Source organism: Desmodus rotundus, chromosome 7, assembly GCF_022682495.2.
Source record: "Desmodus rotundus isolate HL8 chromosome 7, HLdesRot8A.1, whole genome shotgun sequence".
Taxonomy (NCBI): Eukaryota; Metazoa; Chordata; class Mammalia; order Chiroptera; family Phyllostomidae; genus Desmodus; species Desmodus rotundus.
The window spans coordinates 10,129,326-10,154,318 of record NC_071393.1 but is presented as its reverse complement, the minus strand read 5'-3'; the positions used below and the strand labels follow the sequence as shown (position 1 = coordinate 10,154,318).

Sequence of the window (24,993 nt, the reverse complement as noted above, 5' to 3'; positions counted from 1 at the left end):
CTTATCTTTCATTGAGACAGTTTAAATCCCAAGCCCTGGAGCTGCAGGAAGAGGGATACTTATTGGTTTAGGGCAAAAAGGGAGAAGCCAGGTCGGGGAGCTGTGTGGGGTTGCAGAATCATCCAGGCTGCTACCCTGGTTCCCATGCACCGTACTGCATGCTCCCCCACTCCTGGCACATTTCCTTCCCCTCGGAGATGCCAGATGCACACCCTCTCAAATCCCTTGCTACCTGTCCATAAACCTCGCTTCCTGCGACTTGAAAGACCTCTTTTAAAAGGTCTAGAAATACCAGAGAAGCAGTTTGATTAGTAGAGGATGAGATCAGCTGGTAAGCAGTAGCAACATAGGTGACAGTCGTGTGCTAATTGCCTTTTGGGCATTTTCTTCAAGGGCTCTTGGAAATGCAACATTTTCATCATGTTACCCTTTTGGCTGCCTTCTCCTGAATGCATAAAAATGATCAGCATGCGAGTTATCATCTCTGGAAATGTCAGCATTTAAATGTTGTAATCTTGATATTTGGGCGCCAATGACTTCCCTCCCTGAGTGGAAATAGGAAGAGATAACATTTAATGAGCACTTGCTATGTGCCAGGGGCTGTTCCTGGCATTATCTCAGTGGTCCTTCCAACAGCCCTTTGAAACTAGAACTCCTTATTTCCGTGCGGGAGACAAGGAAACTGAGGCACAGAGAGTAACTTGCCCAAGGTTACACACACAGTAGGTTCGGGGATGGTATCCACTTTCAGGGAGTGCCCATCATGTGCTGGGGGTATACCTGTGATTACAATATGTGTGGCTCTTGTCCAGGTAGAATTTATAGTTAACTGAGGGATATGTTGTTGCCCCACTCTGTAGGCAGAGATGCCCTTGGCCCTGAGAATAACCACTAGAGAACATTGAACTTCTACCTAGTGCCAGGCACCGTGCTAGGCTCTGGGGACAGAATCATGAGTGAGGCATGATGGTCCTCTCCCTCAGGGAGCTCCATGTCTAGTGGTGGGATCAGACAAAAAAACAGGCAATTATGATGTAGGGATGTATTTTTTTTGAAGAAAATAAAAAGTACAGTGGGTCAGAGCCTGGATTCAGACTAAATCCATTTAACTAGCTATTTGTCCAATTTACTGAACCCAATTAAGCTGTTTACGATTATCAGCATCTCAGCCAGAAACTCATTCCTCATTAGCTTGGCCTGTCTTCCTCTCTGTTTTATCTAGCAGGTCTTGGCAGCGAACTGACCCAGGATCAAAATAGGCCTTTCTTAGAAATGTGACTTTGATTAGAAATGGCTTATAAATCTTCATTGAAATGAGCATAATTTAGAAAGATGAGCCTGAGCCTCATACAGAGTTCTCCCACCCCCGCCCCTTCCTTCGCTGTGTTTCTCTTCCAGAAAAGCTCACTAGCATATTGTACCAAGAGCTTAAAAAGATCCAAATGTCCTTGTCTGAGGTCACGGGCACAGTCTCATTCCTGTTTGCATCGCCTGCAGCTAAAACTGTCAAATTTCCTTTTTCTGCCGGAGACTTTCAGATCGGCTCTTTAAAATCCTGCCCACAGACTTGTCTATTGTCCCTTCTTACAGCGGGTGACCAGGCTGGTCCTAAGCATGCCGGGGGGTCCAAGCTGCGGCCCGGGATGGCTGTGAGTGTGGCCCAACACAAAGTCGTAAATTTACTTAACGCATTATGAAATTGTTTTGGTGATTATGTGTCCCGAGGTATTTAATGTGTGGTCTGGTTAGTCAGGCCTGGATTCAAATCCCATCTCCATCAGCTTCTTATCTGGGTTTCTCTGGGCAACTTGGAAACCCCTCCCAAGACTCAGTTTCCTCATCTCTGTAAGGAGGGGTGATGATAGCACCTGCCCCGCAGGATCCAGGAGGAGACTTTGATAATGTATGTAAAACCTGAGGCACCATAGATACTTGGGAAGTGGAAGCGGTTACTGGGTGTCTGGAGTCGCAGGGCAAGGCGGGAGCCTCACAGTTGCTGGGTTAGATTCCCGGGCTCTGCAGACGAACATGAAGAAACCAGAGAAGTTAAGTGACTTGTCCGAAGCCATACAGATGGGTAGCGGGAGAGGTGGGGTTAGGCAGACGAGGGCCAAACCTGCTCTACCGTTTGGAGCTCTGGAAACATCTTGTCATGGAAAAAAAGAGACAGAGACCAGGAGAGAGAGAGAGAGAGAGAGAGAGAGGCGGGGCGGGGAGAGAGGGAGGGAGGGAGAGAGAGGACAGTCTAGGAGAAAACAGGTAAAGGGCATGGCATAGTCAAAAACCAGTTTGGCTTCTGAGTGGACCCCATAATGAGAGACGAGGCTCGAAAAGTTGGCAGGGACCCGATCATGCATGGCCTTTTGAACCTCATGAAAGACATTAATCTTCATTTCGAGGGCAGTGGAGGGCCACTTAATTGTTTTAACCAGAGGAATGACAGTATCATACTTGCACTGAAAGAGAATGGGTTGGAAGGAGGTCAGATTGAAGGAAAAGTGGGCAGTTAGGGGGCAGGTGGAATAGTCCAGGCCAGAGATGATGGGCCCCTGGGGAAGGAGGCTGTCCATAGAACAGCTACCCTGGCGCAGCTGACTGGACATAAGGGGTGATGGAGAAGGCAAGGTCAAGAGGAAGTTGAGGTTTCTGCCTGAACATTTGGGTCCACAATGGCATTATTTTTTTATATGGGGAATGTCTCACCTTCAGATAAATACTCAACCAGGGGAAGGGATTCGGGACTTTCGTGGTCCCCTGCTGCTCTGGTTTTCCTCCGGGGAGGATTCTGCCCCCAGGGAACATTTAGCAACACCTGGACCCATTTTTAGTTGTCACAGCTGGAGATGCTACTGGCATCTACTGGGTAGAGGCCAAGGGTGCTGCTTGACACCCTGCAATGCACAGGACAGCCTGTCGGCCCCAAATGTCAACAGTGCCAAGGCTGAGTGACCCTACCCTGCTGAAATGCAAAGTTCTGAAAGAAGTATCACATCGGACCTTTCTGGTTACCCACAGCTTTAGTGGGGACTCATGGAGCAAAGTCCTCCCTAATTTGACAACCCCATGGGATAGAAGAAGAGCTTAGGCAGCTTTGTGCATAGAGAGAAAGAGTATTAAAAGATTGAGCTGGAGCTCTGTGGAGGAGCATTCTGTGAGTCAGGGAACCAAGAAAGAACTTGTTTCTCGTGGGAGAATGGTAATAAGCCCCCATCCCCGATGCATTAGAAAGTATGTTTCAGCTTCAGCTTAGTGTGCTGTTGATAGGAGACAAGCCTACACCCAGCCAGTGTCGAAGATTCAGGTTAGATGACTTCACCGTACATTTCTTCCCGTGGTAGAACTTATATAACACGTGTTTTCTTATACACACACACATATAAAATAATAGAACTTATATAACTCCTGTATATTCTTTGCCTTTCTGTGTGCTACTTCCTATTTACCATCTCCATTTGTGGTTATTTGTGAATTTTCTCCAATGGAATTGTGGATTCCTTGGGAGAAGCCCCCCAGGTCTGGTTCATCTTAGTGTTCTGCAGCATCCGTCATGCTAGAGATGTCCTTGGCCCTGAGAATAACCACTAGAGAACATTGAACTTCTACCTAGTGCCAGGCACCGTGCTAGGCTCTGGGGACAGAATCATGAGTGAAGCATGATGTTCCTCTCTCTCAGGGAGCTCCAAGTCTCGTGGAGGGATCAGATAGGAACAGGGCGATTATGATGCAGGGTAATTATAGACCTCAGAAGGTGACCCTGACCATGCACCCTGCTGCAATGGGCATTATTTTCTGCCACTTCTACCACTGAGCTACAGTCCACCAGGGCCCCTATGAACCCCCTGACAACCCTGAACCCACCCCAGAGACCGTCACAGCTATGTAATCTTCCCACTTTGTGAAATCCAGGAACCCCCAGGCACTTCCAAGCTTGCAGATCACAAGACGTGGCTAATTTTCAAGTTATTGAATAAAACTACTGATTGCATAAGTTCCAATTTAGGTGGGCATACATTCGATCAAAATCGAGCCCCATAAGAAATTTGCTCAGCAGAGTTTAAAAAAAAAAAAACCCAGGAATTTAGAAGGGAAAATGCCACCATCTCGTGATAGAAGGTATCCCATTACCAGCAATGATGGTTTTGAATTTAGCTGTCAGAAAGATCTCCGAGAAAAATATGTTGGCTTATTCAGTGCAGGAAGGGTTTAATTGGCTTCCATCAGATTTTATGGAAGTGCTACTTGCCACCGAACCCCACGTGGATCCCGCAGCTTCTGAATTTACGGTAACAGCTGACGGCTGAGCCTTTGGAGTCTGTGGAAATGCTGGAAGGGGTCAAGAACAGGTCTCTTCCTATAAGTTGTGCAAAAGCGTGTCTAACCAGCGTTTCTTCAAGCCCCACCCCCCCAAGCAGTGGAAGCAGATGGAGGTCAGAGGAATAAAGATGGTACACATTCCATGGTCTCAGCTCTTTCTTCACGTCACTTCCTGTAAATACACGCATACATTTCTCAGACTTTGCAGAAGGGGGGTTTCCACGTGCCTGTTCACTTCAGTATCTCCAACACCTGAAATCACGCTCGACACGTTCTTGGAGCTCGGTAAACACAGGGTGGAGCAGAAGTAGGTTTACAGTTGTGAGTAATGAAGGAGTTTATTCTTGTATTATTATTTATTACTTACTGTATTATTTTCCGTATGAACAACTGTAGACCTACTTTTTGGTCCACCCTGTATTAGTTGAATGAATGGGTGTTTCCCCTGGGGGCCTTGATATTCTTCCCCCGACCCCCGAAGCCCTCTCATGGGTACTGTGCTGTTTTTTAAATTACAGCTATGGATAAGTGCTCTTGAGATTCCTAAAAAGTTGTTGTGTAGGGTTGGGGATGTCTTTCTTTTATAGGTTACTCTCTGTCTGTGTATTGCTTGGGGCCCCCAGTGTCTGGACTTGGGTGAAATCGTTTGTGCCAGTCACTGCTGATGAGTCAATCTGATGCTCATCCTCCATACTTTCATTTCTCCCCGTTGTCACTGCTTTCCACAGTCACGTCAGATACACACTTTCCCAGCCATTCTTACAGTTAGCAAAGGCAGGCGAGGCTATTCTGGCATTTGAGACATAGAAAATATCCTGCAAAGGTTTCTCAAAAGCCTTTGTTTGCTTCATAAAAGGAACAAACGTAGCTTTTACACTTCGCTTTTCCCTCTTTCTGCTGGAATGAGATTGTGATGGCTGGAGATGGGGCAGCCGTTCTGTGACCATGAGGGAAAAGGACCTGCTAATCCTGGTCTTAGCGAGCTCCTGAACCAATGCCAGCAGGCATCTGCCTCCAGACTTCTTATATGAGAAAAAGAAGTTCATTTTGTTTATGTCACTGCTTTTCAGTTTTTCTCTTGCTGCCAAAAATGATCCTAACTGATACATAGGGTGTTCCTTTTTTCTTACTTCCTTCTGGTTCTCCATGGGATTCAAACATGAGTAATGGAACTGGGCTGAGAATTAAATCCAGAGGGCTCAAATCATGCTCAGGGGCAACCCTTTTCAATAACTAAGGTTTTTAACCGGGTCAAGCATTTCTGCCATCAGGATGAACCCTCTCCTGCAAGGTACCTCACCCTTGCTGCAAATATACTCTCGTACTAGTTCCGAAAAGGATCTCTAGACCTGTGCCTCCCCTTCAACCTTTAAACTGGGACACGGTCTCTGTGACGATGGACCCCACTCTTACGTGACCTTACAGTTAATACCAGCTTCTGGCAGACTTCATATCTGGGCATGACCATGTCTTTGAAATGGGAACGGTGGCACTGACGTCCAATCAGAGCAGAGAGAGGAGCACGAGTAATAATAATAACCACTATCAGTACTTATTGGGGGTCAGCAGTGAGCCAAGGATCACGCTCAGAATTTCCCATGCATTATCTTATTTCACCCTTCCAAAACATCTAAGTAGTAGATCCTATTACCGTTCAACCCATTTCACAGAACCTCCTGTTAGAGAGTGTCAGAGAGGGTCTTTGAACCCAACTTTGTCTGAGTTCAAGGGCAGAGCTCCTCCTCAGTCACTAAGCTTACATCACATCAACTGGACTCTGATGTGTTTCTTCTCCCCCCCTCCCCCACTCTCACTTGTCCCAGTGGACCAGCGGCCTCTCTGCAGACAAAGAGCTTGCTTCCTTCTGTCCAGTGTAAAGAAAGTGCCTATCGCTCTTCCTGTCTTGGGAGGTAATGAACTTGAGCCTGTCTGTGTTCTGATTTATCGTGGTGGAGAGCCCTGACTGTCGAACGGGCCTGCAGTTAGACACAGCAAGATTTGCCTGGGCAAGCATAGCCAGTCCAGAGCATTGGGGCTAAAGAAAAAAACAAAGTATCAAATTGACTCCTGCAGTTGTGTCCCGCTGTAACAGTGGAGCCAGAAAAACTCTGGAGAGAGCAAAGGACGCGCTGCTATTTTCCTGGCCTAGGTCACGAGTGAAACAGCAGTGAAGGTGCATCTGGCTGGTATTCTGCAGAACTGAATTTCATGTGGTTGTCAGATTTTTTTTTTTTTTTTTTTTTTTTTAGGGTAATCAGTGATTCAGTGCAGGGGGCGTGGTCTCGGTGATTAGAGGCCAGAGAAGCCACCCGGCACTGAGTGCACGCTTACCACTTCGGGTCACAGTTTCTCCTACCTGGAAAAAGAGGAAAATCATTTCACGTTTGCCATGCAAACACATTGTACTGGGAGTCGAAGTTTCTTTTGGGGGAAATATTTCTAAAACCACTGGGGGCAGCCGGGGCGGGGTGGGGGGTGTTCTCCTTTTCTGACGCTGGGCAGCCTGCCTGGGTGTACAGTGGGCTGGACTTCTGAGAGTCTCTCTGAGCATCGCCGTTTCCACTGCCCGGCTGGGGGCCAGACGGGCTCAGGCCAAGGCCTTTTTCACACCTACAATTCTTCCCGTCTCCCCCAACCTGCCAGCTCACCTCTGAGCAGAGAACCAAGCCCTGGGGGCTCTTTAAGCCTCAGTCTACCCAGGTGCGAAAGGGGGTTAATAATACATCTCTGTCATGGGGTCGATGAGAAGCTCTGATAAAACATCATGATGTATTTGCTCTGTGCCAGGCTCTGTTCTGAGAGCCCTACCCATATTAACCCGTCGGACCCCCACAACACCCTGTGAGCGAAGATTTCCAGCTGTATTTCATCTATTCTAAGATGCGCACTTCCTTTCCACACTTTAACATCTCTAAACCTGGGGCACGTTTTTAGCATTTTTTGTTTTAGTGGCACCCAGTAGTGGTGATGTGCCCTGAAGTGGGAGATGGTATCAGATTGGATAAATGAGGGTGTGCCAGTTTCACACACGAGGAAACTGAGGCACCTCGAGAGGAACAGGTTTCTTCAAGGCCGCACAATCCAGTTAAAAGGAGGAGCTGGGGTTGGAACCCATGCAGAGTGCTTACGGATCTGCTCTTTCAACCACTAGGCTGGGGCAGGAGCAGAGCACGCAGCAGGGTTCCTGGCTGTCTCAGGGTCTGCCCCAAATTAGAGAAGCTCCTCCTCCGTCTGGATTTTTGATGACAGTGAGAGAGAAACTCGGGCACCGAGAGACACAAAAGACAGCGCTTGTATAAAGGATTCCGCACTTTTTACAGTTTTTGCCCAACCTCATTTCTGCATTTCCATTCTAGAATGTGGATAGGATGTTCTTAGTGCCCCTCTTTTTTTCTTTTTTTACTTTTCCAAGGAAGAAAATGTGGGTTCATGGTATCTACACATGCTGGGTGCCCACCCCCCTCTCCCTGTGCCTACTGGTTGGACTTCTTTTTTGCTTCCTTGGGAAACAGAGGGAGAGGGGATTGGGTAACAGGTTAGGGAGCCAGAGCCCCACAGAAGTTTTCATCAGGAGAAGACATTCAAGCAGAGCGTTTGCATAAATTATTCATATTCCTGCCACTGAAAAAAACTACATAAAGATGTCATCCCAGGCAGGGTGCCGCCGTAACATTAGTTATGATATCGCAACTTCCATCTCTGGAAAAGGAAAGTAACTAGTTTCAGAGGGCTTCCGGTCCCATTCTGGGGCTTTTCCCAAGGGTCACTTACCCTGCTAACGCATGGTGGACCCATCGTAAGTGACACTATCACACAGCCCAGTGTGGCCTCCGTCTTCTCCCCCGAGAAGCCAGATCTTCCCCCAGAGCAATTCTCACTGGACAGTTACCTGGCTCCCTGGCATTTGTTATTCTCTTTTTATATGTCCCCCCGACCCCCCTGTCGCCCAAACAAACATAAAAACCATTTGAAGCCACTGATTGTGCCTCACCCCTTCTCTTTGTGTCCCCGGTGGCATGTGCCATCTGTCACCGGCTTGATTAGCATGAAGAGGCAGGGAGGGCTCCAATTCTGGAGCCAGACAGAGTGGAGTTAAAATCCCTGTCCTGTTCCTTGCTGGCAGGGTGCCCTTGGGTAAGGGACCCGTCCTCCCTGAACCTCGGTGTTGCCATCTCTCTCGTGAGGAGGTGACAGTTCACACCGCGAAGTACTGTGGATGGTCCTGCAATATCACAGGTGAAGGCTTTCGCTCAGAACCTGGAACATGGTAAATACTCAATACACGCCACCATCACCACCGCCACTGCCAGCGCTGCAACCGTGGTTTTGATTTGCACCGGAAGTCAGTCCTCATCTCTCTGTACTTTCTTGTGGCCTGTCAGTTTCTAGTTAGCCTGGTTTCGGCTAATCGGTGCTTTACAGTAGCTCAAAAAGTTGCAATTTCTAAAGGCGCGATCCTTCAGATGTGCGCCAGGGCTCCCGGGAAGATCTTCATTATTTCCCCAGCAAGTGGTGCGGGGCAGCGGGATTTCAAGCTCTTTAGCCTCTGAGGTCTTAGTTTATCCAACAGTTCCCTAGATCCTTCTCCCCTTTTCCTGACCTCCCTGAGACCCACCTACCCTCGTCCCCAGAAACGGGTATCGTTCCAACCTCCGTCTCTTCCTCTACTTTCTTCTTCTCATGATGGAAAACTCTATTGCATTTACTTGAATACATGGCTTCTTCCTTCCTTCCTTCAATTCTCTCTCTCTCTCATGTACACACACACACACACACACACACAAGACTGAGTTAGCTGTCGTCCTCTGAGTTCCCACAACACCCAATGATATGTCCCCAGCACACCATTAATCAACCTGCATTCAATTATTTGCTCATTACCTCTCTTACTCCCCATCCCAAACATACACACGATAGATTATGAAATCTTGAAAGGCAAGAACACACGTGGAACAAGAACACACAGCGAGGGTTCAGGCGATGTTTGCTCAATGAGTGAAAACACAACTAACAGCTAGCAGAGGGGTCCAAGCAGCGGCCCACGGGCCGCATGCAGCTCAGGATGGCTATGAATGCGGCCCCACCACAAAACTGTAAATTTACTTAAAACATTATGAGACTTTTTGGAGATTGCATATCACCGTGTATTTAATATGTGGCCCCAAACAACTCTTCTTCTTCCTGTGTGGCCCAGGGATGCCAAAAGGTTGGACACCCCTGACTCTAGGGCGTGCTTAGTATGTGTCAGGAGCTGTCCCAGGAGTTTGGGGCACATCGCGTCATGCTCGTGGCAATCTCGCGGCCATCCCGCAGGGAGGCGCCAGGCTGTCCCCGTTTTAGAGATGGCGGCCCTGAAGCAGGAGTACTGTGCCCGCCCAAGGCCACGGGGCTGCTAAGAAGCAGGTGCAGGGCTCAGACCCGGGTCCTCCGAGGCTACTGCCCTGCTCTCCCACTCACCTCCTCTTCTGAGGCGGCCACCTTGCCGCCCGTCATTTCCCTCATTCCCCTCCGCCACCACTGTGCAGGGCGAGTGCGGTCCCACAGAGGGCTGCTCAGGAGGAAGCCCGCTGCTGTGTGGCATTTGGAGATGAAAAGAGATGCATGAAGACTGCATCGTGCAGAGCGAGCTCACCATGAGCGGTGTGTAAAGGCGTGTTACCCCTTGGGGACTGGAAGCTCAGGAACGCTCTGGACTCCACGTGAGCGTGGATGAATTTTAGGCTGTCTTTTGTGCCCCGGCTTCTGTCCAGGTGCCCCTGCCTGAACCTCTGTGGGCCAGTGCGGCCTTTGGCCCTCTTCGCCACTGTTCACCTACCTTGGCCGGTCCGTGGTGATGTCAGGGTTTGTGGATGCAACACCAGACACACTTAACAAAGACAAAACTGGCCTACCCCGTTACGATCATTTAGAAACAAAAACACTTGGCCCTGGCCGCTGTGGCTTTGTTGGAGCATCATCCTGCACACCAAAATGTTGGGGGTTCAATTCCCAGTCAGGGCGCATACATAGCTTGTGGGTTCAGTCCCTGGTTGGGGCACAAGTGGGAGGCAACCAATCAATGTTCCTCTCTCTCTCTCTCTCTCTCTCCCCTCCTCCCTTCATCTTCTTCCCTCTCTCCCTCTCTTCCTCTTTCTCTAAAATCAATAAACGTTTTCTCAAGTGCGAGAAATAGAAACAGTGGACTCCGGTCATTAAATCCACGACAGTATTTCATGTCACTTACACACATTATCAAGTGTTCGTATCACGCTAAACCATCTCCATATCTTACCTCGCTCAGTCCTCACACTGTGGCTGCACCCCGCAAACACAGACATAAAGGCTCACAGATGTTCGGCAACATGCCTAGTGTCACTCACTGGTGAGTGGCTAAGTCGGGCTTCAACACCCGAAGTCTGGCACGCTGCACTCCCTCCGTAAGCGAGAGGACGTGCCTGTGCCTCGAGCCCAGTGGATCTCTGAGAATAATTTCTGCAACAGCAAACCTGCAATTCATCTTAATTTTTTCCTGATGTTCTGTGGTGTCACTGGTGATTTATCCCATCATTTTGGAATTACTGGCTAAGAGGATGGTCTAGCTCACCATTCTGGCTGCTGTTTTCATGCTTTACGGGAAACCAACCATTGACAGCAACAGGCACGCTTCTCGACACTGCAGTTACCCCACAGCTCTTCTCTCTTGCCTGCCCCTGGTTGGTCTGGAGGCTCCTCCCTATCTCTCTGGGTCTTTAAAACAGGTTTGGTTTGGGCAGAGGGCAAGAGACTTACCTGTGATGGAAGTTCTGAGGTATAAAAGGGACAGAGGGCCCCTGAGTTGGGGGAGTTCTGTGTCTTCTTGGCGGCTAGTGCCTTGGTCATCTTGGAAACCCTTCAGGCTTAGCCTGTGCCCACAAGGGAAGAGTTTTTCCAGAATCTTCTACCTCAGTAGCCACTGGTGTGAGAAGCTCCAGCAATTTCACCCCGACTCCCAAGTGCCAAGTACAAACTCCAAGGAGGTTCCTGCCCCGGGAGCGATGGAAAACAAGACATCTAAGTTTCCCTCCAACAGGGTGAGAGAGTCCAGATGGACTGGATAAGGAAAGCCTGAAATTATTCACTTTTTAGAAAGTTACAGACTTTCATGAGCTTTCCCTCTCTTTGAAAAGAGGTATCTTTCTCTCTTATAAACAAAAATAAAATATGAACTAAAAAAATAAAACTCTACTGATAAAATCCGAGGGGGGGCCCATAAAGGGGCCCCCAGAGCCCCGTTTTAAGGCGGCTCCAGTTTGCAGCTCAGGTTCTCCCTACAAGGGAGAGAAAACGGCTGCAAACTGCGAGGCTGGGCCAACTCAGTTGCCTGGCAACGAGACGCGATAGAGGGCTTTCTCATTGGCTGGGATTAGTGGGGGGCGGGGTTACGGATTCTCTGGGGCTCTGGGATGGTGGCTGGGAGCAGGTGGCTGGTTGGTCAGGGAGCCACATTCTCCAAACTCTGGTTTCTGCTCTTAGGCCTGAGGACCTCGACCCATTCTGTCTGTCTAACTACAAGCGACTGGTTCCTTTCCAACTCCGTTCTGCTCTGCCATGAACCCACTACCTTAATCCGAGGTGCCTATTTCTCTTCTTTTTCCACTGACAAACTCCTACCCATCCTTCAAAGCCTACACACGCACACGTGTGTGTATGACATTTATTGAGTATTAGAATGTACTAGCCACTGCTCTGTGTTACCTATGTTATTCCCATCCTCATAAAACGTCTTTAAGGAAGGTATTTTATGACTCTACTTTACAGACTAGGAAACCGAGGCACGGAGAGATTGAATCATGCTCTTAAGGTCACATGCAAAGTGCCTGAGTTGGGATTCAAAGCCAGACCTGTTTGATTTCTAAAACCCAAGCTCTTAACTGCCTAGCGGTGCGGCTGCGAACAAGATGACTCATTCCTCTGAGCCTTGGCTTCCATGGCTTTAAAACGGGGAAAACAGCTTTCCCCCAGGTCGACAAGGCTGCAGACAGACGATGTATGCACAGGTGGAGTACACGAGGAGTCCTAATTAAGTGGCAACTATCACGATCCCCTGACACCCCATCCGCAGGAAGAGTTCGTCATTCTTACAGTGCAGTGTTTACTTCACAGCAGACATTAATACTCCTACTTATCGATCACTCGCTCTGTGCCAGGTGCTCGACGATGCACTTTATACACATTAATTTATTTAATCCTTCCAATAACCCCGTGGGGATAGATTGCCAGCTTGCGGAAGATTTATTACGTGAGCTCTGATTTGCATGCTTTATCCTTGGTATTATTTCACGCTGGATCAGTCTGACTCATGTTTTATCTCTAAACCTTGAACTGCTGAGGGTTATGATGTCACCATGGCCGCACAGTGAGCTCACCTTCTCTTTAGAAGGCCTCCCGGGGCAAGATGACCCTCCGCAGAATACAAAATGCCTACCAACACAGCTCCAGACGCTGCCGCTTGGAAGTCATTATTTTCTTGCCTTTGTCTGAAGACTGAGTCTGACCTTCCCTTTCACAGGAAGTTTTGCTCCCCCCTGCTTCCTTTGTGGGCAGCATTAGCAATCAGCAAGTGCTTTCAGAGGGATGCAGATGCACTGAATTGTGTTCAGAAGATGGGACTGGGGGAAGAAGGGATAAGAAAACAAGACAGAATGGGACATGTTTAGCCTGGAGCAGACCAAAGAGCTGCGTTCACATGGCGTTGAGGGACAGGCTCGGGAAAGAAGGACTCAGCCAGTTCTGTGTGAGCCCAAAGCATAGGAAGAGGGTTTTGGCTCAAGATGAGGAAATCCACAGCAGAGCATTCTTTTCAAAGGCCTGAGCTCTGGAGTCAGACTGACTCGGCCACTGAGCAGCCTCGGCGATCCTCCCAGAGGACTGTGATGAAAGCCAAATGGATAATCCACAAGAAGCACAATAACTAGCAAAAGGGAAGTGCTCAATATATGTTGACTCATTTCTTTTATATCCACCTGTCAGAGCCGTGTGAGAATTGGAAGTAGAAAGGGCTCTGGAATCAAAAAGACCTGTGTACACATCCTGCCTCTGCCATTTGCCGGTGATGAGATCTTGGTCCATCTCATCATGTGTGTAAGCAGTGGTGGTAATGCCCACCTTGTGCACTGGGGAGGACTGGTGAAGCGATGAATGGACAGAGCACAGTACCCCGATTTAAAATATCCCTACCTTCTCCTGTGAATTTTCTGTGGCATCATGCCGTACCTTGGTGCATAGTTTGGGAACCATGGGGCTGGAGCTATAAGGATGCTTTCTGTCTTTGAGCTGAGCAGCCTGGACATGCAAGAAGTTGAAACCCACAGGAGTGGGCATAGAGTAAAGACTAATGAGAGCGTGTGGATAGATTCCTCACCCCCTCACCCCCCGGGGAGGCCACTTCTGGAGCGCGTTCTGTACTCCCCCAGAGGCCCCCGTCAGGACTGACTCCGAGGCAACACTGTTGCCTGCTCATCCGTGACCCAGTATTGGCTTCTTCCCATTGCATCCCCACCCCCCGCTTCTGGTACTGCTCAGATGGCCTCCCAAATAAGCCACTTAAATCCAGAATCTCGTTGCTTGTTCCTGCTTCGGGGGAGCCCAAGCTAGGTCAGTGCTGACTAGAGTAACGAGGGAGGTCAGACAGGAGGCAGGCTGTGAAGTCTCCCCTTCCCTCACCTGGTTACACGAACTCGCCACCTACCCTCTTCGACGGCCTTGCCCCATCACCACCATCTGTCCATCGCTCTCACGGACATTTCAAGGAGTTTCTTGATATTCTCCGCATTCCTTAAACACTGAAAAGACAACGTGTTTTCAGATATGCAAACACTCCCCCAACAGCGAAATATTTGACAACTAAGATGGGAAGTGATTGTTTAATTCTTAATTCCTGGTTGATTTATGCAAAATATAGGCTGAAAGACATGAAGTGACAGGCATTCTGTCCTCCCAGTTTGCCAAAAGGAAAGGCACCCGAACGCTTTAGAAATATGTGTATCAAGTAGAAGAAAATTTTTGGAATGTGTCGGACACCAGCTGGGGTAGCTAAGTGAAATTTCAAAATCTGCTCAACACATGAGTTTTAGTCAATAATACATATGTTTGGCATTAAAAACCTATTGGAAAAGTCATTATTTAAAAAAATATCTTTAAAGTACTTTTCCGTGTTGCATCTAGCACCCAGAGAATGCCTTCTGGGTATTTTTTCCTGAAATGTCAGCATCAGATTTACAGATTATGGAGCCCAGGGCAAGAGTAAAACTTGGGGCTCCCCCGACACCTGGTAGCTGGCAGCCTGTCAATGAATCAGTGCCTTGCCTCTTGGGGGCTCTGTGGTTCCGTATCACATTCCCACCCCATCCTCCAAACCACACCCCAAGAAGGGGAGGTGAATTTGGATCTTTGCAAACAAAGAGAAGACAATGTTGTATCACCTTCCTGCCCCTCCTCTTCCTCTCTTTACTTTGGTAGAGGAAGGACTGGGGCTTCCAAGAACATTCCCAGTGAGTTTCCCCCACTGGAAACCTGGGGTGTGGCCCAAGTGATTTTCATGGATAATGTTTTCCGTTTTCACACGCTTTATCTCCCAGTGTGCTGGGAAGCAGGACAGATTGGAACTGTGGAATCGTTAATCCCGTTTTTACAAAGGTGGAAATCGCAGCCCTTGGGATGTAGCACTTTGTTAGTGGTGGAGGTTGCCTGAGAACCCAGGTTTTCTGATTCCAAAGTAAGTGACTTGTTTCGTACTGTCTGGATGGTCTTTCCCTTAAAGGGATGGACGTGTGTGTGCATTCAGTTAAGCAGAACGACCCAGGGTTACCTCTGCTAACCCCGCAAAGGCAGTTGGGATTTCCAAGCCACCTGGAAGACTAACTTCTCTAGACTTCTGGGAGGAGCTTTTGCTTTCACATCCACATAAGACATCTCAAATCCCCATCCCAGGTAGGAAATCGCTTCCCTGCCATGGATTTTCAAGTAGCTCATCATGGCCTGTTCAGGACCTGCTGTGGCCTGCCTCCCACCTGGGTAGGTAGGATCGTATCCCTCAAAAGACACGTTCAAGTCCTAAAAACTGGTGCCTGTGAACGTGACCTTATTTGGGATCAGAGTCTTTGCAGATGTAACTAAGTTAGGATGAAGTCATGCTGGGTTGGGGTGGGTCCTAATCCCATGACTGCTGTTCTTAACAGAAGATTGAAAGTTGGAAATAGAGACAGAAGGCACACAAAGGGAACGCCATGTGTCAACAGAGGCAGGGATTGGGGTGACGCATCTACAGGCCAAGGAATGCCAGGGATTGCCAGCAACAACTGGAAGCTCAGGGAGAGGCAAGGAAGGGCCCTCCCCTAGGCTTTTCAGAGAGAGCACGTCCTAGCCCGTGCCGTGAGTTTTTACTTCTAGCTCCGGAACTGTAAGGGAATAAAGTTCTGTTGTTTTAATCTCCCCTGTTGGTGGTAATTTGTTACAGCAGCCCCGGGAAACAAATACACCACCCATCTTGCTCCAGCTTCATTTCCTTCTCCGCCCCGACTGGGATGATAGGAGAAGACCGCAGCACAACTCTGCAGAATCAGCGGCTTAAAATTAAACATTAGGCATCAGTGAATTTTCAATTAAATAAAGTTCCCAGGTGAATCTAACACACAGGTAGGAACCCCTGCCAAACATCCTGTTTGTAAGCTCCTTGTTCACATAACAAGGTATAAACATCCTCCATTGCTATAGATGCATGTTTTTAAACATGGTGTTTAAGTGAGTGCTCGCTGAAATGGAGTCCCAATTTTATGGCTGTCTGGCAGTTTGTCCAAACAACTCCTTAGGTTTAAGCAGGAACCAGCCTATTCTAATGTGGGATCCATAATCAGGTAGTTTCATTCGGGTGGGGCGATGTTTCTCTTGGTTGCAGTGCCCTGAAATCATGTTTAGCCGATTATCCCAGCCCTCATTGTGGGGACCTAGTGCCAGGACACATAGCCAAGACGTCGTGTGGTGGACCGGGGCTGCTTTTGCCTGTCCTTCCAACGGGGAGCAAGTCCTACCCTACTTGGATCGTGGGATTTCCGTGAGGGTCACAGCAGCGAGCTTACCGCCATGCCTGGCCAACAGAGATCCCCATTTCCACCTGGCCATGGTGACTGGCCCAGAGGTAAGGATGTCAACCAAATTGGGCCACTCAGAATTGTTTCGAGGAAAGGGGACTTCCTTTCAGGTTCTGGACAGACGGCTGTGAAGTGGGCTCTGTTCAAAGGTACTTTTTTTGTGCCACAAGGAAAGGCCTTTCTGTAAGAGAAGAAAACGAGGCCAACACAAAGAAGCAGATCAAAGAGAAAGATTGAATTCTGGTGAAACCTGTGTGTCTGGATCCAGGTGGGCTTGAGGCTGGCACCATCCAAAAAAATGCCATTTATGTGAGTCCACGAATAACAGGGTGTGTTGTTGTGGCTGCGGTGGTTGTTACTGTCTGTAAGTTGATTTGAGTTGGTATTTTGTCACCTGCACTGAAAAGAGTTGACTAGTTTAACTCTTCTCTGCGAGAAGGTTTATTTCCTGTCCGGCCTCCCCAAATGTACTCTCACACAAGAGGCGGGGCCACCTGGACTGCAGGGTCCTGAGACCTGAACATGGGGGTGAATTCAACCGAGAGGCAACGTAGGATAGGGGGAGGAAAACCTGGGATTTAAGCGGAACAGAACCGAGTTTAGATCCTGATTTTTAATGCTGTACTTCAGCTGTGTGATCCTAGGCCAGTTTCTTAACTTATGTAAGCTTCAATTTTCCTATGGCAAAGAAGAAAACTAAAATCGTCAAAGTTTTAAGGGCCATGAGGGGGTTAAAAATGACATGATTATCTATATCTTTGTCTATTTGTCTCTGTCATCTAATATATTAGATAAAAACATCTTAATACATATACTAAGTAAAACATATAACATGTAATATGTACAAAATAAATTTTAGCTATTATCAACTCCCAAGTTCTTTATCCTCCTGGAAGGCCGGCCTTCCTTCCTTCCTTCCTTCCTTCCTCCCTTCCTTCCTCCCTTTCTTCCTTTATCCCTCACTTCCTGATTCCCTCCTTCCTTCTAGTTAGAATCCACTGATGGGCTACCCTCTGAGAGTGATGGGAGACAGGAAATAGACCAGCCTTTGCAAAGACTAAAAACCAGCTTGAAATTAACTCAATCTCTGACGACCTTAAGGTGATCTTCCCTCTTCTAACTGCCAGAAATCAAAAGTATTCCTCTCTGAAGGGTGGTAATATTATTCGGAGCCTCAAAATATTGGTATACTTTTTTACACACATTGGCAATCAATACAAAATTACCCACAGCTAGGAAACAGGCTCAGACAACAAAAGACCATGAGAAACAAGAAGCTACAGAAGCAAACCCAAAGGTTATCCAGATATAAGTTACCAGGCACTCCCTTTACAATAACTAGGACTAATACATTTAAAAAATAGGTATTACTGTGTCATTAAATTTGCTAAGCTTTCCTTCTTCAGTGTTTACTAATCCCATACCGTGTATTTTTCATTTCAGACATTGTAGGTTTCATCTCTAGAGATTCAATTCTTTCTTTTTTTTTTTTTAGTATAAAATTTTTATATTTAGAATTAGCCAGCTGGACTCAGTTTAGATGATCCCAATTTTGTTGGCAACATCCAAAGCATCATAGTCTGGAGCCAGTCAAACATATGCCTTCTTCTCCCCATCAGGCCTGACCAGGGTGTTGACCTTGGCCACATCAATATCATACAGCTTCTTCACAGCCTGTTTAATCTGGTGCTTGTTGGCCTTGACATCCACAATGAACACAAGTGTATCGTTGTCTTCTATCTTCTTCATGGCTGACTAGTAGTCAGGGGGAACTTGATGATGGCATAGTGGTCTAGCTTGTTTCTCCTGGGGGCGCTCTTCCGAGGATATTTAGGCTGCCTACGGAGCCGCCGTGTCTTAGGCCTCCTGAAGGTGGGTGACGTGCGGGTCTTCTTTTTTTTGTGGCTGTGGACGCCTTTTAGCACTGCTTTCTTTGCCTTCAAAGCCTTTGCCTTGGCTTCGGCTTTGGGAGGGGCAGGGGCTTCCTTCTTCGCTTTGGGCGCCATCTTCGTGAAAAGCTCAATTCTTTCTTTTAAAAAATCTTCCACGTCTCTACTTAACATGCTCAATTTTCCCCCTAGCTACTTAATATCTGTTTTAAGGTCCTTGTCTACCACTAATAAGTGTTATATCTGAATTGGTTTCAATTGATTGATTTTCATATGATTATGCATTATATTTTTCTACTTTTTTGTATGCCTGATGATTTTCAATTGAATGCGAGACATTGTGAATTGCACCTTGTTGGGTGCTGGTTGTTTTTGCATTCCTATATATGCTGAAAAACTTTGTTCTGGAACATAGTTCAGTTTGATCCTTCCAAGATGTTTGTTTGCTTAAGCCTTGTTACACAGATTTAACCTAGGGCTCTCCTTGCCCTTCTAGTGAGGAAACCCCTTCTGAGTACTCAAGTTGATACCCTCATATATTATGAGCTTTCCCAGCCTGGCTCGTGGGAGCAGGCCCGCTTCCTGGCCCTTCGTGACATGTGGGTATGCTCCCTCTAGTCCTTTTGGGTGGCTCTTTCATAGGCTCAGTTAGTTTCCTCACGTGCAAGCGCTGGTCAGTACTCAGCTGGACACGCAAGGGCAACCTCTTTCTCTGCAGGGCTGTTCTCTGCAGGACCCTTCCCTGTGAACTTTAGATGCCTCGCCTCCCTGGACTCCCAGCTTTATCTCTTCGGGGCAGGGACCGCCGTTCCCTTTCCCCTGGCTGTCATCTGGACACTCTTCCCATCAGTAAGATGAGGAAATCACAGGACTCACCTAGTTTGCTTGGTTCCTGTCTCTTAGAGATGACTGTCCTTTGTTGCCTGATGTCTAATGTCTTTAAACACTCTTGTTTCATATGTATTGTCTGATGTTTTATGTTTTGGGGCAGAAGGGTGCCCTCAATTCCTATTACTCCACCCTGCCCAGGGAGTCTGTAACTGCATAGTGAGATAGCTCCAGTCAAGTACTCTACAAATACAACATCATTTTAGACCAAGAAGGAGAGAGAATAGAAAGCATTTTTGTAGAAGAAGGAGGAATGGTAACTGGAATGCTATCGGTAATATTCTATCTATTTTTTTAAAAAAGGTTTTACTTTTAGAAAGCGGGGAAGGGAGGGAGAAAGAGAGGGAGAGAAACATTGATGTGAGAGAGATACACTGATCAGTTGCCTCTCACACGGTCTCAGCTGGGGACCTGGCCTGCAACCCAGGCATGTGCCCTGACTGGGCATTGAACTGGCAGCCTTTCAGTTCACAGGCCCGTGCTCAGTCCACTGAGCTACACCAGCCAGGGCTCTTCTACCTCTTGATCAGGGTGGTGATTCTGTGAGCATGTTCCCTTTGGGACCATTAAATGCTGTATATTATGATTTGTGTATTTTTCCTCCATGTATGTGATATTCAACAAATAAGTTCACTTAACAATAGAACAATGAAACAAATTTTCAACATTCGTGATTGAGGGCACATCTTCAGATTCGCACCAGGATCCAATGTGCTAGGTTCAAATCCCGTGTCTACACTCACTACACATGTAACCTGGAGTGTTATCATCACCTCTGTAAACCCGTTTCCTCTCCTCAAAAAATGTATGTAATGGATGGACGTGAGGGCCAAATGAGACAGTGCATATAAAAATATGCCAGGCATGTGGCAGGTTGTAAATAAGTCTTGCTTTCAACTCAAATATCGATTAACAGGGAAATAAACTATGTTACATTCTCAGTCGTTTAAAAAAAAAGAATGAGGCGATTCAAAAGCAGGGCTGTGAGACATCAGAGACCCAGGAAGTACACGGTGACACCGCCAAAGGAGGATGATTGAGGAGTGTTTGATTAAGGGGTTGCTTGCAAAGATGTAGGCGAAGGTAGCGGTGCCTAGCAGGGGATTGTGCGATACTCCAAGGCTGGCAACAGTGGGGAGCTGTTACCAACTCAAGACCTGAAGGGGCAGAGGGAGGGAGCAGCGAGCAGAATGAGAAGAGCCTGTGAAGAGGGCTCTCCAGCAACTGAGCTGTACCCTTCCGAGGAGCGAGGAGCAAAGAGAGAAGCAAACAACTGTAGCAACCTGACCTGGAGGGAGCCCAGGGATGAGTGCCCGGGGCTCCCTTTCCTCCTGCCCTCTCTTCTGTTAGTGCCTCCAATCCCAGGGGCAAGGCCCCAACCGATGCCCCGGGGCAAGGGAGCCCATTAGTGCGGTGCCTGCAGGTCACCCTCCGGGATCACTGATCATGGGCCTGGGAGGGTGGGGGGGATGGATAGGACAGAAGGTGCGCACCCAGCAAGCATCCAGCACAATCTTCAAGGTATATTAAGTTTAAAAGACAAAAGAGATGAAAACGAGGTATACCATGTGCTAACTTTTTATTAGAGAGAAAGAGTAGTGGGGAAAGAGGGAGAGGGAGAAAGGGAAGGAGGGGGACAGAGAGAGAGAGACAGACCAGTAGGCACCTGGAAGGGGGGAACAGTAGCCCTGGGGAGGAGTTAGGAACAGGAAGGCGGGTGAGTCAGGGCCCAGCAGGACTCAAATTACAGTAATATGAGGAGGGTTTATTTACAAAGGGGCTATCTGCACCACAGGCGTGGGCAAAGTGGGACAGAGGAGAAAGCGCAGTAACCAGGTGCTAGAATCAAAGATGCTGTGACCATTTCTAAGAGGAGAAGGGGATGCAGAAGTTACCAGCCCTTAAAGGACAGAGATCCTTGAGAGGAGCAGTGACGTGTAGTTGAGGGACATGGCCAGTCCCAGGTGACCTCGCAGGAAGGACGCCCTAAACACACACAGGCTCTGCTCTCTGATCTCAATGCCTCCCGTTGGCTCAACCCACCTACAGGCCCGAGGGCCTGGGAGCCTGTTGGTGCAGTGGAGGTAGACGGTGGATGGGGGGTGGGAGTGGGCAAGCAGAAGATGTCCGGCACGGAGTGCAACGTACTCCACCCTGGATAGCCTTTCATACTCTTTCAGATTTTTTCTACCCCATGCGCGTGTATTACTTTAAAGATACACACGTAAGAGTGAGTGCCAGCTTCCCTCTACGTTCCACACAGAAGCAGAGAGAAAAGTGTTATCTTCTTGAAAAGAAAAGAACAAATGGCATCATCTTCTGGGCTCAAAGCTCGGGCATTCTCGGTGGGGCTGATACAGTGGTCATTGCCCAGAGAGGCTGACGTGCGCATCCGTTTGCGTTTATCTGACCCCAAATGCGGCTCTTCCCCGTCCTGCTTTCTCCCCGCTCCTCTGAAAAGTGACAGCAAAGCGCTGTTTACTACTGTGGTTTCCTCTTTCTCTCCCCCCTTTCTCTCTTACCAACGCCTCCCCCCCACTTTCCCCCTATAATTTCTTTATATAACTGATAATTTTGAACTCACAAGTCAACGAACCATTTGCGAGGCAATTTTCCCGCTCTTGCTTTTCTTCAGGCATCATTGTTTAGACAGTCTGGCCGGGGTGGCCCAATTTTTCAATTTCCTGACAATATCTTCCTTGGAGAGACTCTCTCTGCCTCCTCGCTTTGGTTTAGTCCTCTGCGGCTGTCTGCCTCCTCTTCAAGGTCCGCCTCAGAAACGCACATCAGACGCTCGTCTGGCAGTCAGTCACCCGGCTCCTGTCGCTTTGGTGAAAACGGCCTTTCTTTCTCTTAGCTTCAGTGACACTTCTTTCTCCATCAAATATGCTCTTTCAAACCAGGTGTTGAGGGGTATGACATGTGGAATATATAATGGCTGCATTCTAGCTCATTCCTTCAGAAGACAGCAGCTAAAAGAAGAAAAGGAACTCAGCGAGGCGGAAACTTCACTCGGAGAAATTCGCACACCCTCCCAGGCCAGGCCCGGACCTTCCCCAACCCCCCCCAACTCCTGACTGTGTTTTCTGATGCTCCAAGTTCTGTTTGCATATTTCTTTCTCTCACTGAGGAACTGGGAAATTAAAACAAGCTAAAACAGCACAGTTGTATTTCTTTTAGATATATTTTTAGAGGTCTACTTACCTTTCCAAATAAGCTGAAAGAAATTTTTGGCTGTAGAAGTAACACATCTATTTTTAAAAATTAGATAACAAAAACATATATACATGAAAATAAAAAAAACCCCAACACCATTATCTCTCCACCCAGGGATAATAATTTAGCCTTTTGGTACACACAATTTCCTATTTTTCCAAATACAGCTATATCGTATCCCTTCTGTGATTTCACAAAAGTTAGACTGCAGTAAATATACTGATTTTTAACTTATTGACACCTTGCTCTGTCAGCAAGTGGTGATTTACACCCTTAGCCTTCCCACCTTTGGTGCCACAGTGAAAATTATATTTTAAACTGCGACCCAGTATAGTGTGTGTATGGTGCCTCTATATTTATAATTGAAATAAAAGTTTCATGAACCGCTGCTCACCTCTATTATGTATAATGTACTCTGTTATTTTCTGTTTCATTCTCTTTCATGTTTTAAAAATGCTGGTTATGACTCAGTAAATTGATTTCCAGGCCCACTAATGGGTTGTGACTTGCATTTTGAAAAACATTCTCCCAGGCCACAGTTTTGATGGCTTTATTGCGTTTTGAGCCCCAGAGTCTGCGAGTTGCAGGAATCACAGAGGAGGGCTCGTCCACCCTCTTCATTGTCTCGGCAAAGGAGCGAACATTGTATTTTCTCAATAGCTGGCAGCGCTCCCTGCAGGAGGGGAGTTTTCTTTGGGGAACTATCTTTATAACCACTTGTAGGGGGTTGGGGTGCTGCAGTGGGGGTAGCTGAACCACTCTAGCCAAGGAATACATAGGAATTTGGAGTGGAGCAGTAAGCCTCGTGGCCGAGGGAGATGGAACCTGAGTTAACAAAACAGACAACTCCTAGAAGCAAGTATACATAATATTGAATTTGTTATTTGCATTGCTATGCCGTAAATTCATCTACCCATAAATACAACTAAGAGCAAAAGGAAAGCCCCCCTGGGAGTTCATAGAAATGTTGGGGCGGGTGCCAGGTCTTCTGCGATTTGTACGAAAGGTGTCTGTATCAGCCTTGTCTGGACTTTGAAGGAAGGAGGACCCCCACAGATATCTGAGTTGCATAAATGGGGCGACTGAGGCCCAGAGAGGTTCAGAGACCTGCCTAAAGTCACACAGCTCGTTTTCATTAGAGCCTGGACCGAGCACAGTCCCCTGCCATGGCTGAACAGTGCACCCTCCACATGGCTCGGGTAGCATTCCCTCCTTCCTGCTGCTTCCGTTAAACCCAGAAAGGTCCCAAAGGCTTGTTCTGCCAACCCCCTCCCTCAGCCTTCCCACCGCACGTGCCATTGGGAGCCCCTCCCCAGTCTTTGGGGCTCTTTGGGGCTCGTAGGAAGCCAGGAGGAGGAGCTGGCCTGGGGAGGGAGGAACCGGCTCTGGCCTCTTTAGGGGACTGGAGCTCAGGTGTTTGGAGGAGAGGTCTCCACGCAGGGTCTGACCAGAGACACGAACCCAGGGAACAGGGTCGGTGGGACCTGCAGGAATGACCGACAGAGGACAAACAGCATTTCCTAGTTACGAGGTATTTAGAGTATAGTATTTATTTCATCTTCACAAAAATTTAAACTTTAGAAAACGAAGTGAGGGGAAGAGAAGGGAGTGGTGAAGGGCCTTGAATTTGGCTGAGTAAGTGAGTGACTGAATAGAATTAACACTTGTATTAGTTTCCTAGGGCTGCAGTAACAAAGTAGCATAGACTGGGCAGCTTAAATAACAGAAATTTATTGTTTCACAGTTCTGGAGGCTAGAAGTCCAAGATCAAGGTGTTGGCAACATTTTCCTTCTGAGGGCTGTGAGAATCCATTCATGCCTCTCTGCTAGAATCTGATGGTTTGCGGGCAATCTTTGATGTTCCTTGCCTTATAAATGCATAAGGCCGATGGCTGCCTTATCTTCCCATGGCGTTCTCCCTGTGTGCACGTCTGTCTGTGTCCAGATTTCCCCTATTTTTAATAAGGACTCAACCATTGGGTTAGGGGCCCGCCCTGCTTTAGTAGGACCTCATCTTAACTACTTGCACCTGCTAAGACCCTAGTTCCAAATAAGGTCACATTCTGAGATAACTGGAGGTTAAGACTTCAACTCATGAATTTGGGAGACACAATTCTTCACTCTGAACAATAGTGGAGCCTTGTGAAAAGATGGTGGGGGTAAGCAAAATTAAACAGCTGTCTTTACTTTAGGGGCCATTATGGTGGTGTGATAACCTCGCTGTAAAGTCGCTCACAGCTCCTCCCATTAGAGGTGAGGCCTCTGGCTCGTCCCCTGGAATCTGAGACTGAGTGTATGAGAGTATGGTGGAAATGACACTGTGGGACTGACTTCTAAGGCTGGATCCTGAGAGGCCATGCCACTGCCGCTGTGTTTGCTGGACCTTGAGCCGTCATGTCAGAAGTGAGAACGCCCTGAGGCTGCCCCCTCTGAGAGGCCCGAGCGTGCTCTCTGGCCAGCAGTCCCAGCTGAGCCCGGCCCTCCAGTTATCCTGCCCACGGGCCAGACAGGTGAGTGATGAGCCCGGGAGCCCCGGCTGTTTCGGCCCAGCAGTGAGTGGTTTGTGAGTTGAAATCCCAGCC

General features: G+C 47.9%; 1 protein-coding gene and 1 pseudogene across 1 annotated transcript in view; both read right to left on the bottom strand.

The window, feature by feature from the left end:
• The window catches only part of CCDC60 (coiled-coil domain containing 60), a 121,551-nt gene extending 109,926 nt beyond the window's left edge, over positions 1-11,625 (bottom strand). Inside the window, exon 1 of the mRNA XM_045200835.2 lies at positions 11,083-11,625. Coding sequence (XP_045056770.2) covers positions 11,083-11,172 — 90 coding nt within the window. The 5' untranslated portion in view covers positions 11,173-11,625. The remainder of the gene's footprint in view (positions 1-11,082) is intronic.
• A 6,266-nt stretch (positions 11,626-17,891) lies between these two features.
• Positions 17,892-18,455, bottom strand: LOC112310785 (large ribosomal subunit protein uL23 pseudogene; annotated as a pseudogene).
• Positions 18,456-24,993: the final 6,538 nt, after the last annotated feature.